This window comes from Armigeres subalbatus, chromosome 1 (genome assembly GCF_024139115.2).
Source record: "Armigeres subalbatus isolate Guangzhou_Male chromosome 1, GZ_Asu_2, whole genome shotgun sequence".
NCBI classification, from domain to species: Eukaryota; Metazoa; Arthropoda; class Insecta; order Diptera; family Culicidae; genus Armigeres; species Armigeres subalbatus.
Genome location: NC_085139.1, coordinates 58968234 through 58984368, shown reverse-complemented (window position 1 = coordinate 58984368; position 16135 = coordinate 58968234). Strand labels below are relative to the sequence as shown.

At 40.3% G+C, this 16135-nt stretch overlaps 1 protein-coding gene across 1 annotated transcript; it reads left to right on the top strand.

The window, feature by feature from the left end:
- Positions 1–467: 467 nt before the first annotated feature.
- LOC134206192 (sodium/calcium exchanger 1-like) lies at positions 468–15888 on the top strand. Its single transcript, XM_062681882.1, has 4 exons — positions 468–975; positions 2353–2511; positions 2606–2777; positions 11425–15888. Exons 1-4 carry the CDS (start codon positions 468–470, stop codon positions 11627–11629), a joined length of 1044 nt encoding a protein of 347 aa, XP_062537866.1. The 3' UTR covers positions 11630–15888.
- Positions 15889–16135: the final 247 nt, after the last annotated feature.

Genomic DNA, 16135 nt, shown 5'->3' with positions numbered 1-16135 from the left:
TGTTTTCTTGTTAGCAAAATTGAGATACTATTTTGCGAGCCGTATATTTGAAACTCGGTTGAGCAGTAACAGGCACTTCCTTGCGAACGTTTGACTGTTCAGAACATTGAGAAGTCATACCTTCCAATACGATCATAAAACTGTTGTTTGAACGAAACTACAACACCTGCATAATTACGGTACTCATCATTTCACGTAAAACAGCTTGTGAACCAGAAAATAATTTGCCTAACACCTGCCACTTTGCAGCATATGTATACCATTTGTACATTTGCACGTAAATCCTATTTAGTGTTCCATAACTTAAGGTCCCATGTGGTGCTTGGCCTATCTCACGCTGACTACTCTGTTTGCCGTGGTCAATCAAGCAGCGTCACAATCCAGCTGTATTCCGTGCTGTTGTGTGCCATCCTGTTCGGACGGCATTTACTCTGAAGCGCAGTACCGCGACACCGTTTCATGCGTCGATGGAAACGACGACGGCCGGGCCCAAAAACCAATCTCCGGAAGTAGAGGAAGAACAGCAAGCTCGCGGCCCTCTTTTGTCCATGCTAATCGGTGCTTTTAATGATCCTCCATGGGAAACCACCTCATCAGAGGAAACGCGATTACCGTTCATATCCAGGTTGAGAAACAATAGGCCCAGAGGGATGGGTTCGATGTTCGGTAGGATTAGAGAACGCTCTAAACTAAGGATGCAGAAGCTTTACGAGTACTTTAGGCCGAATTTTCAACCGCAAAATGCCGTCATGGATGGCGGCTATCCGGGTGACAGTGGTGGACTCGGAATGGGCACTGGAGGAGGAGGAGGACTCGGAATACGTGGCGTTGGGCAGGCCCCCGTTACAATCCACTTAAACGATTATTCTACAAAACAATATGTGAATGTGAATTCGGGAGGAGTGAAGAATGGTGCCGACGGGGGCGCTACCCATGGTGGTATCTCACTGTCAGCTAATCCAACGTTCGGAACTGGTTAAGGACTCTCTCAACTAAAAAGGAAGAAGAAGAAAACAACGTTTGGAATGGCACCGAAAAGCGATAAAAAGTAGTATCTATAACAAAATAATATCTCAATGCTCAGAATATTGATTCTACTATAAATAATAAATTGGAAGATAGGGATAATTTGGAAGCTTCGATAGCTTTTACTGATAACAGAGAGGAGAAAAGCTCTGACTAAGAAAAGTTGAAGTTATCTAAAAAACAAGCCATCGAAAATAATAAAATAATAGGAACCCATTTTCATTTCTTATAATTTCAATAAAAACTTCAAACTAGTGTAGTTTCTGTAATGTAAATAAAGAGAAGAAAGAGCTCTCTGGGTTAGAAATTTCTGATTCAGCACAGGAATTCCGATAGGAATTCTTCCGAATTCCGACAGAAATTCCTCCGAATTCCGATAGGAATTCTTCCGAATTCCGACAGGAATTCTTCCGAATTTCGACGAATTCTTCCAAATTCCGACAGAAATTCTTCCGAATTCCGACAGGAATTCTTCCGAATTCCTACAGGAATTCTTCCAAATTCCGACAGGAGTTCTTCAGAATTCCGACACGAATTCTTCCGAATTCCGACAGGAATTTTTCCGAATTCCGACAGGAGTTTTTCCGAATTCCGACAGGAATTCTTCCAAATTCCGACAGGAGTTTTTCAGAGTTCCGATAGGAATTTTTCTGAATTCCGACAGGAATTTTTCGAATTCCGACAGAAATTCTTCCGAATGTAGGTCTTATCGCCATTCATCGACTCCGTCATTCTCCACATTAGCAGAAGACTCAGTTTCCGCTTCTGGAGGATTGGGTTGTTATGCCGATCGCGATGACTTCTGCTCCAGTGCACGTTTCGAGTCGATTGGCTATCATCGGTCATTATGCTGATCACGTGTTTATAAATTTCTAAATTACCATTTATTACACATCGGTAAAGTAACAAATAAAATGATAGCCTAATTTCAGGCGTAAGGCATGCATGGCATTGTCGTAAAAAAGCTAATCCTCGTAGGGTAACTGTTCCGGATGGAATGCTGATCAAGATGAGATGAATTTCCATACAGCGAGATGGAGAAGGGGACCTTTCCCCTACATTGTAAGCTGATTATGCCGTGTGATGTTCGTCTTGCGAGAAAAAAAAACGTAACCATTATAAGTACCTACGCCACTCAAGTAGCAAACGTGTGTCGTCATAAATTCACTCACCTTTCTACGGCAAAAGGACTGCACTTGACCGAGTTTTGGGGTATTAACGTCCATGAGGCAAGATACAACGACTCCCATCATCCCGTCCTTGCCAACGGATTGCATAAACAGAAAGTCATTCTAACCTTTCCTCCCTCTTTCCTTCTCTTCACAGATATGGCCGGAGGCTACCTATGCTTCGGGATTTCCATCCTGTGCATCGGTATCGTGACAGCCATTATCGGCGATGTGGCGTCACACTTTGGCTGCACGCTGGGCATAAAGGATTCAGTCACTGCCATTGTCTTCGTCGCACTGGGAACGAGTATACCGGGTAAGTGTCCAACTCCCATTGATTGCTTTGAGGGCTTGAAATTTTTAGCAACACTTGGCGGAATTCACTTCTACTTCTACATTTCTACTTACAGATACGTTCGCCAGTAAGGTTGCCGCCATCCAGGACAAGTATGCCGACGCTAGCGTGGGAAACGTCACCGGCAGTAACGCTGTCAACGTGTTCCTCGGCATTGGCGTCGCCTGGACCATTGCTGCCGTGTATCACGCCTATCATGGGCGAGATTTCAATGTGGAGCCCGGAACGTAAGTCAGAGGGAAATTGGAAATAATTTATGAGGTTTGAAACTGCAGCTTAATCATAAACCACCAGGAAAAATTCGCTTTATTTGCATAATTTATCGCGAATATGTACATACATTGTATTGGACGTGAATTATGTATTCTATGAAAAAGGACAAAAATATTGAAATGGTATACAATGATATGGAAATGCTAATATCATCTTCCAAACTTGGACGTACATGTTCATGATGGAATTAGATGCGAAAGTATAAAATAATGATAGTTCCGTTAGGATACGGCAGGCATGAAGAATGTTTTTATAGAAGTCGATTTGAAAGCGAGCGGAGGGCAATATTTGTTATGCCATATACATCGCACGACCTTTCTTCTTCCAATAGGTATTCTTCCGAATTCCGACAGGAATTCTTCCGAATTCCGACAGGAATTCTTCCGAATTCCGACAGGAATTCTACTGAATTCCGACAGGAATTCTACCGAATTCGACAGAATTCTACCGAATTCCGACAGGAATTCTACCGAATTCGACAGGAATTCTACCGAATTCCGACAGGAATTCTACCGAATTCCGACAGGAATTCTACCGAATTCCGACAGGAATTCTACCGAATTCCGACATGAATTCTACCGAATTCCGACAGGAAATCTACCGAATTCCGACAAGAATTCTAACGAATTCCGAAGGGAATTCTGCCGAATTCCGAAGGGAATTCTGCCGAATTCCGAAGGGAATTCTGCCGAATTCCGAAGGGAATTCTGCCGAATTCCGAAGGGAATTCTGCCGAATTCCGAAGGGAATTCTGCCGAATTCCGAAGGGAATTCTGCCGAATTCCGATAGGAATTCTTCCGAATTCCGACAGGAATTCTACCGATAGGAATTCCTCCGAATTCCGATAGGAATTCCTCCGAATTCCGACAGGAATTCCTCCGAATTCCGACAGGAATTCCTCCGAATTCCGACAGGAATTCCTCCGAATTCCGACAGGAATTCCTCCGAATTCCGACAGGAATTCCTCCGAATTCCGACAGGAATTCCTCCGAATTCCGACAGGAATTCCTCCGAATTCCGACAGGAATTCCTCCGAATTCCGACAGAAATTCTTCCAAATTTCGACAGGAATTCTTCCGAATTCCGACAGAAATTCTTCCGAATTCCGACAGAAATTCCTCCAAATTCCGACAGGAATTCTTCCGAATTCCGACAGGAATTCTTCCGAATTCCGACAGGAATTCTTCCGAATTCCGACAGGAATTCTTCCGAATTCCGACAGGAATTCTTCCGAATTCCGACAGGAATTCTTCCGAATTCCGACAGGAATTCTTCCGAATTCCGACAGGAATTCTTCCGAATTCCGACAGGAATTCTTCCGAATTCGACAGAATTCTTCCGAATTCGACAGGAATTCTTCCGAATTCGACAGAATTCTTCCGAATTCAAACAGAATTCTTCCGAATTCCGATAGGAATTCTTCCGAATTCGACAGGAATTCTGCCGAATTCCGATAGGAATTCTTCCGAATTCGACAGGAATTCTTCCGAATTCGACAGGAATTCTTCCGAATTCCGAACGGAATTCTTCCGAATTCCGACAGGAATTCTTCCGAATTTCGACAAAACTTCTTCCGAATTCCGAACGGAATTCTTCCGAATTCCGACAGGAATTCTTCCGAATTTCGACAAGAATTCTTCCGAATTCCGACAGTTTTTTCGACATGAATTCTTCCGAATTCCGACAGGAATTCTTCCGAATTCCGACAGGAATTCTTCCGAATTCCGACAGGAATTCTTCCGAATTCCGACAGGAATTCTTCCGAATTCCGACAGGAATTCTTCCGAATTCCGACAGGAATTCTTCCGAATTCCGACAGGAATTCTTCCGAATTCCGACAGGAATTCTCACGTGATTTTTGAAAACGTCGTAAGTCCAAAAGAGAGGCTCTCTTTGTTTACTTTCTCTTTTGATTATTACAAAGCCATACTAACATTTACATTGGATTTTCCAGTACCGATCTGAAGAAAATAGCTTTGTCTAGTGTGCTGAGGTGAAAATATTGCAACAAATTTTAAACTAGCCTTGATATTAACAAAAGAGAGCGTAATGAAAGAGAGTCTCTCATTTGGACTTACGACGTTTTCAAAAATCACGCGAGAAAGGAATTCCTTCCTACTTTCAGATGCATTTTTTTTCAGAATCCATTCCGTATTACAGCAGAAATTACTTCCTAATTCCTACAGAAATTCTTTTCGAATTCCTAAAGAAATTTCTTTCGATTTCCAAAAAAAAAATTCTTTTTGCAAATTCCGACAGAAACTCCTGTCATATCCGATAAGAATTCCTCCGAACACCAACAGGCATTCCTTCCAAATTTCGTTTGGAATTTCCGACAAGAAAGTTCTTCTTATTTTAAATGAAATTTCTTCCGAATTCCGACAGGAATTCTTCCAAATTCCGACAGGAATTCTTCCGAATTCCGACTGCAATTCTTCCGAATTCCGACAGGAATTTTTCCGAATTCCGACAGGAATTCTTCCGAATTCCGATAAATTCTTCCGAATTCGATAGAATTCTTCCGAATTCGATAGGAATTCTTCCGAATTCGATAGGAATTCTTCCGAATTCGATAGAATTCTTCCGAATTCCGATAGGAATTCTTCCGAATTCGATAGGAATTCTTCCGAATTCGATAGAATTCTTCCGAATTCCGATAGGAATTCTTCCGAATTCCGATAGGAATTCTTCCGAATTCCGATAGGAATTCTTCCGAATTCCGATAGGAATTCTTCCGAATTCCGATAGGAATTCTTCCGAATTCCGATAGGAATTCTTCCGAATTCCGATAGGAATTCTTCCGAATTCCGATAGGAATTCTTCCGAATTCCGATAGGAATTCTTCCGAATTCCGACAGGAATTCCTCCGAATTCCGAAAGGAATTCCTCCGAATTCCGAAAGGAATTCCTCCGAATTCCGAAAGGAATTCCTCCGAATTCCGAAAGAAATTCCTCCGAATTCCGAAAGGAATTCTTTCGAATCCCGACAGGAATCCTTCCGAATTCCGACAGGCATTCTTCCGAATTCCGACAAGCATTCTTCGGAATTCCGAAAAGGAATTCCTCCGAATTCCGACAGGAATTCCTCCGAATTCCGACAGGAATTCCGACAGGAATTCCTCCGAATTCCGACAGGAATTCCTCCGAATTCCGACAGGTATTCTACCGAATCCCGACAGGAATTCCTCCTCAAAAATACGACAGAAAGATCTTCAAAATTTGACAAGAATTTTTTCAAACTTCGACATGAGTTCTTCAGAAATCCTACAGTCCTACAAATTCCAAAAAAATCACTTACAAATTTCGACAAAAGCACCTTCCGTATTGCGACAAAAATTCTTTCAAAGTTCGGACAGAAATTCCTCCCAATTCCTCCGACATTCTTCCAAATTCGGACAAAAAATCTACTTAATTCCGACAGGAATTTCTCCTGATTCCGATTTCCAACATGAATGTTTACGAATTCCGACAGGAATTCTTGCGAATTCCAACAGGAATTCTTCCACATTCCGACAGGAATTCTTCCGAATTTCGACAAGAATTCTTCCGAATTTCGACAAGATTTCTTCCGAATTCCGACAGGAATTCTTCCGAATTCCGACAGGAATTCCTCCGAATTCCGACAGGCATTCTTCCGAATTCCGACAGGAATTCTTCCGAATTCCGACAGGAATTCTTCCGAATTCGAAAGGAATTCTTCCGAATTCGAAAGGAATTCTTCCGAATTCGAAAGGAATTCTTCCGAATTCCGACAGGAATTCTTCCGAATTCGACAGGAATTCTTCCGAATTCCGACAGGAATTCTTCCAATTCCGACACAGAATTCTTCCGAATTCCGACAGGAATTCTTCCGGAATCCGACAGGAATTCTTCCGCATTCCGACAGGAATTCTTCCGAATTCGACAGGAATTCTTCCGAATTCCGACAGGAATTCTTCCGAATTCCGACAGGAATTCTTCCAGTCGACAGAATTCTTCGAATTCGACAGGAATTCTTCCGAATTCCGACAGGAATTCTTCCGAATTCCGACAGGAATTCTTCCGAATTCGACAGGAATTCTTCCGAATTCCGACAGAATTCTTCCGAATTCGACAGGAATTCTTCCAATTCGACAGGAATTCTTCCGAATTCGACAGGAATTCTTCGAATTCCGAAAGGAATTCTTCCGAATTCCCAACAGGAATTCTTCCGAATTCCCAACAGGAATTCTTCCGAATTCCCAACAGGAATTCTTCCGAATTCCCAACAGGAATTCTTCCGAATTCCCAACAGGAATTCTTCCGAATTCCCAACAGGAATTCTTCCGAATTCCCAACAGGAATTCTTCCGAATTCCGGCAGGAATTCTTTCGAATTCCGATAGAAATTCTTCCTTATTCCGACAGCAATTCTTCCGAATTCCGACAGCAATTCTTCCGAATTCCGACAGAATTCTTCCGAATTCCGACAGGAATTCTTCCGAATTCCGACAGGAATTCTTCCGAATTCCGACAGGAATTCTTCCGAATTCCGACAGGAATTCTTCCGAATCCGACAGAATTCTTCCGAATTCCGACAGGAATTCTTCCGAATTCGACAGAATTCTTCCGAATTCCGACAGGAATTCTTCGAATTCCGACAGGAATTCTTCGAATTCCGACAGAATTCTTCCGAATTCCGACAGGAATTCTTTCGAATTCCGACAGGAATTCTTCCGAATTCCGACAGGAATTCTTCCGAATTTCGATAGGAATTCTTCCGAATTCTGACAGGAATTCTTCCGAATTCCGACAGGAAGGAATTCTTCCGAATTCCGACAGGAAGGAATTCTTCCGAATTCCGACAGGAATTGTTCCGAATTCCGACAGGAATTCTTCCGAATTCCGACAGGAATTCTTCCGAATTCCGACAGGAATTCTTCCGAATTCCGACAGGAATTCCTCCGAATTCCGATAGGAATTCCTCCGAATTCCGACAGAATTTCCTCAAAAATGCGACAGAGAGTCCTTCAAAATTTTTCCGAGCTTCGACATGAGTTCTTCAGAAATACTACAGTCCTACAAATTCCAAAAAAATACTTACAAATTTCGACAAAAGTACCTTCCGTATTGCGACAAGAATTCTTTCAAAGTTCGGACAGAAATTCCTCCCAATTCCTCCGAATTTTATCAGAAATTCCTTGAAACACCGTCAGCAATTCCTCCAAACTCCGACTGATATCCTTTAAATTCCGGCAAGAAAAAAATTATTCCCGAGTCCAACTGACATTCCTTCCTAGTTCCGGCCGGAAGTTCTTTCAAATTGCAGCCGGAATTCCTTCCAATCACCGACAATATTTCTATCTAATTCACGAAAAGCAATTCCAAGAATTACTCCGAATTCTAACAGGACATCCATTCGAATTCCAACAAGAATTTCTTCCTACTTTCGAAATGAATTCCTTCCTACTTCCAATAGCATTTTTTCAGAATCCGTTCCATATTACGGCACAAATTTCTTCCCGATTCCTACAGAAATTCTTTTCGAATTCCGGAAGAAATTTCTTTCGTTTTTCCTCCGAACACCAACAGGATTCTCTGCGAATTCCAACCGGAATTCCTTCCAAACTTCGTCTTGAATTTTCGGACAAGAATGTTTTTCTCATTTCAAATTAAATATCTTCCGAATTCCAACAAGAATATCTTGGTAATTTCGATAGGAATTTCTTCGGAATCGCAACGTTAATTAATTCCGAATTTCGACGAGAATTCCTTGCGCATTTCTACGGAAGTTCCTTCCGCATTCCAAGCGAAATTCCTACCCAATACTGAATGGAATTTCTTCCCAACTCCGACAAGTATTCCTTCGAATTCCGACTGGAACTGTTCCTGATTCCGACAGAAAGTATTTTCAAATTCCGACATAAATTCCTACCGAATCTCTTCTGAACTCCGACAGAAAATTCCTTCCTAAATCTGTCAGGAATTCTTTCTGAATTTGGACTGGATAGCCTCCAAACAACGGCAAGAATTTCTTCCGAATTCTTTCAGAAATTCATTCTGAATTCCTTCAGGAATTTCTCACGATTTACAAAAAGCAATTCTTTCCTAATTACGACAGATTTTTTTCGAATTCTTTCGTATTCTGACAGGAATTAACCTTCGAACATCAATTCCTTCTGAATTATGACAAAAATTCTTTCCAAATTTCAACAGAAATTCCTTCCGAATTCTGACATAAATTCCTTCCAAATTCCACTTTTATTACTTCCGACATCTGTCTTAAACGCATCCGGAATTATGCAGGAATTCCTCAGAATTTCAATCGTAATTCTTTCAACTTTCGAATTTTGACAGGAATTCTTCGCCGTTGGTATAGCGACAATAGAACCTTGCATGCAACTACGACTGTATTTGTGTACCCAAATCTTTCCAGGAATTCTTCCTATTTCTATTTTTCCCAAAGTGTGAAGTTACTATAATGCGCATTCGAAGGATCTTACGCAGCATACACACCAGTCAAGCAGTTTGACGAACATTGACTCCACTCCCAAGAAAACGCTTCGGTTGCTGCTTTGTTTGATCGTGTGTGAAGTTGTTCGAACACCCATTTGACAGCTGGTGCCTCGGTTGGAACAAATTAAAACGGTTTGATTTTGGTTTGAGTTATCGGGGGCGGAGTCAAGGATCACCTAACATGTTTGAGCATTTGTAGTGAAGTTGTATAAACCCCCATATATTTTTTGATGGTTGGTGCTCAAGTTGACGCTTCGGTCGTTCGTGTGTGATATTGTTGGTCGAATAAATTGATTGTTCGTGCCGCTGTTGGTAAAACTTGACGGATGTTTGAACGAACGAGAGGTGGAGTCAATGTTGGTCAAACTGCTTGACCATGTGTACGTTCCATTACACGTGATTTCTTAGGGGCCTCATACACGATCCGACATGTTGTACAACTTTGACTCCGCCCCAAGAAATTTAATTTGGTCGGAGTAAAGTCGGACCGTCTGCGGGCAAGTTGTGCTGTCCAACAGTCGTACAACTTCCCCACAGACGCTCCGACTTTACTCCAACCGAACCAAATTTTCTGGAACAGAGACTAAGTTGTACAACTTTGACTTCACCCGCCGGAAATTTGGTTCGGTCGGAGTAAAGTCTGAGTTGTACGACTTTTGAACAATACAACTTGCCCACAGACGGTCCACTTTATGCTACGTACACACCAGTCAAGCAGTTCGACGAACATTGACTCCACCCCCAAGAAAACGCTTCGGTTGCTGCTTTGTTGGAACGTGTGTGAAGTTGTTCGAACAACCATTTGACAGTTGGCGGCTCGGTTGGAAAAAATTAAAACGGTTTGATTTTGGTTTGAGTTGTCGGGGGTGGAGTCAAGGTTCGCCGAACATGTTTGAGCATTTGTAGTGAAGTTGCACAAACCCCATATATTTTTGATGGTTGGTGCTCGAGTTGGTGCTTCGGTCGTTCGTGTGTGATATTGTTGGTCGAATAAATTGATTGTTCGTGTCGCTGTTGATAAAAATTGATGAATGTTTGAATAAACGGGAGGTGGAGTCAATGTTGGTCGAACTGCTTGACCGTGTGTACGTTCCATTACTCCGACCGAACCAAATTTCTTGGGGGCGGAGTCAAAGATGTCCAACATGTTGAAGCGTGTATGGGGCCCCTTATGCAACGTACACACCAGTCAAGCAGTTTGACGAACATTGACTCCGCCCCCAAGAAAACGCTTCGGTTGCTGCTTTGTTTGAACGTGTGTGAAGTTGTTCGAAGTTGTTCGGTTGGGAAAAATTAAAACGGTTTGATTTTGGTTTGAGTTGTCGGGGAGTCGAGGTTCGCCGAACATGTTTGAGCATTTGTAGTGAAGTTGCACAAACCCCCATATATTTTTTGATGGTTGGTGCTCAAGTTGGCGCTTCGGTCGTTCGTGTGTGATATTGTTGGTCGAATAAATTGATTGTTCGTGTCGCTGTTGGTAAAACTTGATGGATGTTTGAATAAACGAGAGGTGGAGTCATTGTTGGTCAAACTGCTTGACCGTGTGTACGTTCCATTATACAGCGTACACACGCTCAAACATGTTAGACCAACATTGACTCCGCCCCCAAGAAAATGTTTCGGTTGCTGCTTTGTTTGACCGTGTGTTAAGTTGTTCGAAGAACAATTTGACAGTTGGTGGCTCGGTTGGATAAAATCAAAGCGGTATGATTTTGGTTTCACCTGCCTGAGGCGGAGTCTGAGTTCACCAAACATGTTTGAGCGTTTGTTGTGAAGTCACACAAACCCTCATATATTTTGTGATGGTTGGTGCTCAAGTTAGCGCGTCGGTCATTTGTGTATGATATTGTTGGTCGAATAAATTGTGTGTTCGTCTCGCGGTTTGTCGATGCTTGACTATAAACGAGGGGTGGAGTCAATGTTCGTCAAACTGCTTGACCGGTGTGTACGCTGCATTATGTATTTGAAGTATTAATAAAATATTAATAATTAAATTGTATCCTCAAAGTACAAACATAAAGTTGCGAGATGAAATGATTCTCACATAATTTTTGTGCTGGTCCATGTACCACTTTTGTTCCTAACTTGTGTTTCTTATAATCAATTCCACTCACTTCTCCATTCCAGCTTGGCCTTCTCGGTGACCCTGTTCTGTACGGAGGCGCTGGTCGCAATCATCGTACTGATGATGCGCCGAAGTCCCAAGATCGGCGGTGAGCTGGGCGGTCCGAAAAAAGCCAAGTACCTAACCGCAACCTTCTTCTTCTCACTGTGGGTGATCTACCTGTTGATGAGCAGTTTAGAGGCGTACGGCATCATCAAGGGCTTCTAAGAGGGGCGGTATTTCCCCAGTCCCCGTGAACGGCCCAAGGCTAGCAAACCCAACGGCGCTCATCGATTCCAGTACAGTTCTTTTCTTGGTTGCGAAAGTAAAAATGTCACCTGTTACTTAGCTAGATATTGAACTCGTATTAGTCATTAGGATCGCTTTAATGATTTGTGTTTTTTATTCACCAATGGAAATCGCTTGATAACAGTTAATTTTTTTTAAATGGGAAATCCCTCTGCAATCAAACTGCAAGTGAAAAAGAAGACATTTTAGTTTACACTTATCTGTGTTGTTCATAATTTGTATTAGAGTAACGTTATTTTAAATATCTTATGTTAGGAATAAATCCCCAACAAATGAAGACGGTGAAGGAGTAAGAAAAATGCCAAATTGTTAAGAAATAATAAGAAAAAAAACTATTTAAAACACATATTATTAGGGCAAAGAATAACAACAACATTATGAAGAGTATATTAATAAGCCAATGTTGAATTAGGATATGAAAAATGGTCAGCAAGCTGAATGTTTTAGAAACAAAACCAACAAATACTATATACACTTATAAAACAAGGAAGTATATGACAGCCGAATGATCGGACGAACGTGACGGGCGTGATTTTAAGAATGTTGCGATTTCTGCTTTTGTTGATAGATGAAAACATCTGCGTTCAAATCCACGTATTCTAGTCAATCGTTGAATTTTTAGGAATATGGTGTAAGTCCTTTCGTTATTCCGCCATGTGCGACATGTTAAACAGAATTGCAGTCCAGTTGAGTTGTCTAAGTTTATGTACATATAGAAAAGAAAAAGTCATTATTTAAGCTTTTGTTTCGTTCCTCCTTTGGACTATTTTCTTCAAACCAATCATCGTAGTGCTTGAAAGCCGTTGTTCAAGTAGAACTGATAAGACATATCTAATTTTTTGTTCTTTTATAACAAGTCGAGATTCTCCAATTAGGCGATTTTGCTTAACCGCTGGACTGGACTTGTATAATAGACCAATTAGTCTTTAACAAAATGGTTCCAAAAACTACGTAGCCCCGAACCGTATCCCAATCTTGAAATTGTGACTATCAGAAATTTATATGTAGCGGCATCAGCGCCGGATCCTATCCTTTATACGAATCCAAGGTTTTCGAATAAACTAGGGTTGATGTAAACATTGAGACAGGTCTACTGTCTCGCATAACTCGAAGAAATAAACATCTCGAATAGAGGACCACAATCAACTGTAATGGTCCAAAAGGAAACAATCCGAACCTGAGAGTTTCAAGTATTTCAGCATTTTTATCCGTTATTTCCAATTTACGTTACTTGTGAGTCACACGAACATACACATTAGAATTTACCACAGCTGCACTCCACGCTGGAAAAGTGAAAACAGAGAACTGTAGATCATTCTCATCGGAAATAAAGTCTTACGAAAAAAAAAATATATATAGGGGAAATGGCGAACGCAGCCATTTTGAAAGAACAAACTACAGCTTCAGGGTTACCAGACAAATTTTGGTCAATACAATCTTTGCTTCATTAACAAGAAAACTCTTCCGGATTTCGATAACCTTAACTCGCAATTCGAGGGAATCGTTCTCATAATTTAGGAAAGCTTCTCTCGGAATACGATAATTTTTTTATACGAAATTCTAAAGAAGTATTCGCGGAATTCAAGAGAATTCCTTTCGAAAACTTTGAGAAAGATTCTCTCGAGAACTCGACAGAATTTTTCCCGAGAGAATTCCTCTCCGGAACTCAAACGAACTTCTCAAGGAAATTTGAGAGGATTGATCGCAAGAGAATTCCTCTCGTAAACTCGAGCAAACTTCTCTCGGGAACTCGAGTCAATTACTCTCGCGAATACAAAAAAAACCTATCAGAACTAGAGGGGAATTCCTCCCGAGAAATATTCCCAGTTTTCGAGATATTTTCTTTCGGTATTCGATACAATTTCTCCCGGAATTCGAGAAGATTTTTTTTCGGAGTCCGAAAGCATTGAATTCGAAATAATTCAAAAGATTTCACCTCTCACCTATTGAAATTCCAATAATGTTTTAGTAAAGTTTAGGTTGTTACCAGCAGGAAAATTGAATGAATTCCAAATGGAATCCAAATATACGACCAGAAAAACCCCAGAAGCATTTGAAAACGATTCCTTAATTCTGAGTAAATCTTTCAATAATCGGAATACTTTATCTTTTTTGATGCCCTTCATTCTAATCAAGTTACATTGGAATGTTTTACTACTTACTTTTCTGGTAGCCCTAATCTTTTGTTGCCAATAACTGCTGCCAACCCGAAATGATATTTTTAGTTAAACAAATTCAATCCGAGTGAAAAACAAATTTCTTCCATTACACTGTTAAATCGGAATCAGCACCGCGCTAGTGTTAATAATTGTTTTAGATAGCCATAAGAAACTCAATTTTTTTCATAATTTTTAAGTAATTAAGAACGGAAATGATAAGCCAAACAAAACACAACCAAAAATCAATGGTCGAAGACAAACGTCCGCGTAGTGTGAGAGCGAGAGCATGTAACCGTATTGTCTTTTTTCTGTTTTGTGTTTCGAATCATATATTCTAAAACATAGAATAAAGCATCAATACGGCGTTAAAATAATCCATTTTGTTAAAAGGGGGAACTTAACTCTTCGAGCGGTTTGAAACGGTTGATAAATAGTTTATTGTAAAAATCGACACTAAGTTATTGGTTCATGACCCGCTTCATTAAATTTCCGCTGGTGTGTGGCAACTGTCACATGAATGCAAATTGGACGAAACATTTAGCACTTGTTCAAAATAGCTTTGCGATTGTTAAATAGGTGCGATGGAAAATAAATTGGAAGAAAAAAACCAACAATAAAAGCAAGTTAGTTGTCGTGTTCTTAAGAGAAAATATATTTATATGGATGGAATGTAGCATAACAAAGGGAGTGCCATTTATATTTTTACACAAACACAGAGACGTTAGCATCGATAACCACCTGGATATGCGAAATGCATTAGAATCGAATCGAAGAAAAACTGTTGTAGCCAATAACAAATCTACATTTCTTGAAACAATTCATACTCTTGATGTTTTCAACTTGCGCATAGGACAACATGCGGTCCATTTCGATATTGAACCGCAATATAATGTTCCCTACACCTACTGTTATCATAATCACAAACTGTCAATATGAAAAACGATTTCTGTAAGCTGAATGTGACATAGGTCAAAATTATACACAAACTCTTATAATACAAAACAACTGTTTAGCATTAAACCTATAAAAGTAAACCGTAGAAAATGCCATCAGTCGTCATACATAAACATAAAAGCAACTGAAACATTCTTCCAATTAGCAAATTGATCGGACGAAGTCAAATATAGTGTATTAAGTCGAATTATCAGACATGACATGAGTGTTTTTAGACCGACTGGAACTCGTTTCGAAGTTCATCGTTTGATGTGCATATGTCATACTCATAACATGTAGAAGAAATAGGATCGTGAAACGACTTACTTTCGATGGAAAATACAATAATCCACCTATATCTCAATGAACTCAAACATTTCCCAATTTTTCAGAATTTTTGTTATCTTTTCCCTCTCGCTATACCCTACGTAACTATTAATCATATTGTACCCCAAAACAAACAAAAATGTAAGTCAACCAAACAAACGGAAAGCAAAATTCTAACCCCACATTTTTCTTAAAATTACCAATTGTGTAACGATAAGCAAAACTGTTGAAACAACTATTGAACTTGACTAAGAGCTCCCGAAATCTTTGCCACACTTTCATCCCCTTCCCTTCTTTCTATACGGGGACCAGATTTTTTTCCACCTCCATTTAGAATTCAAAATTACTCGAAAAACTATTTTATATGCTGAATATTATCTCTAACTAAAGCAAGCAAAAATCGTACGGCCAAAAAACTAAACACAACATATGTAACATTGCAACAACTTCTTAGACTCCGATCCTACGTATAGAAATTTCCTCGAAAATTTTTCCTACCGCTATTGTTATCCTACCAGAGACACGTTTTTATCCACAGTGGTTTCCCAGCAAAAAAAAAGTCATAAAACTGATGAAATAATCAAATACTGATAAAGATAAAATCATGAGAACAAAAACAAGCAAACGAAACTCCCGTCACAGATACACATAACACAAGGTTTATTATGCAGACAAGCGTCGATAATAATCGGGCAGAGGAAAAGAACAAAGGAAATGCAGCCAGAGAACAGAACAATGAATAAACAAACATGAAAAACAGCAGCAGCGCTTTTGTTACAGTGCATTCGAAAGCCCTTGTTCCCGAAACTTTTTGGAGCTTTACGTTTCTGCACATGCGCGAATTTTATTTGCATTGGAAACGAGTCCCCTTACGAACACTGACGTGGAGCTTTTGTGAGCCTAGCTAACCTAGCAGTCAAAGCTCGCCAAAAAAAGAAAAAAAAAACACATGAAGAGTCGTATATTTTAGACGCATGATTTAAACTCTTGAATATTATTAATCTGT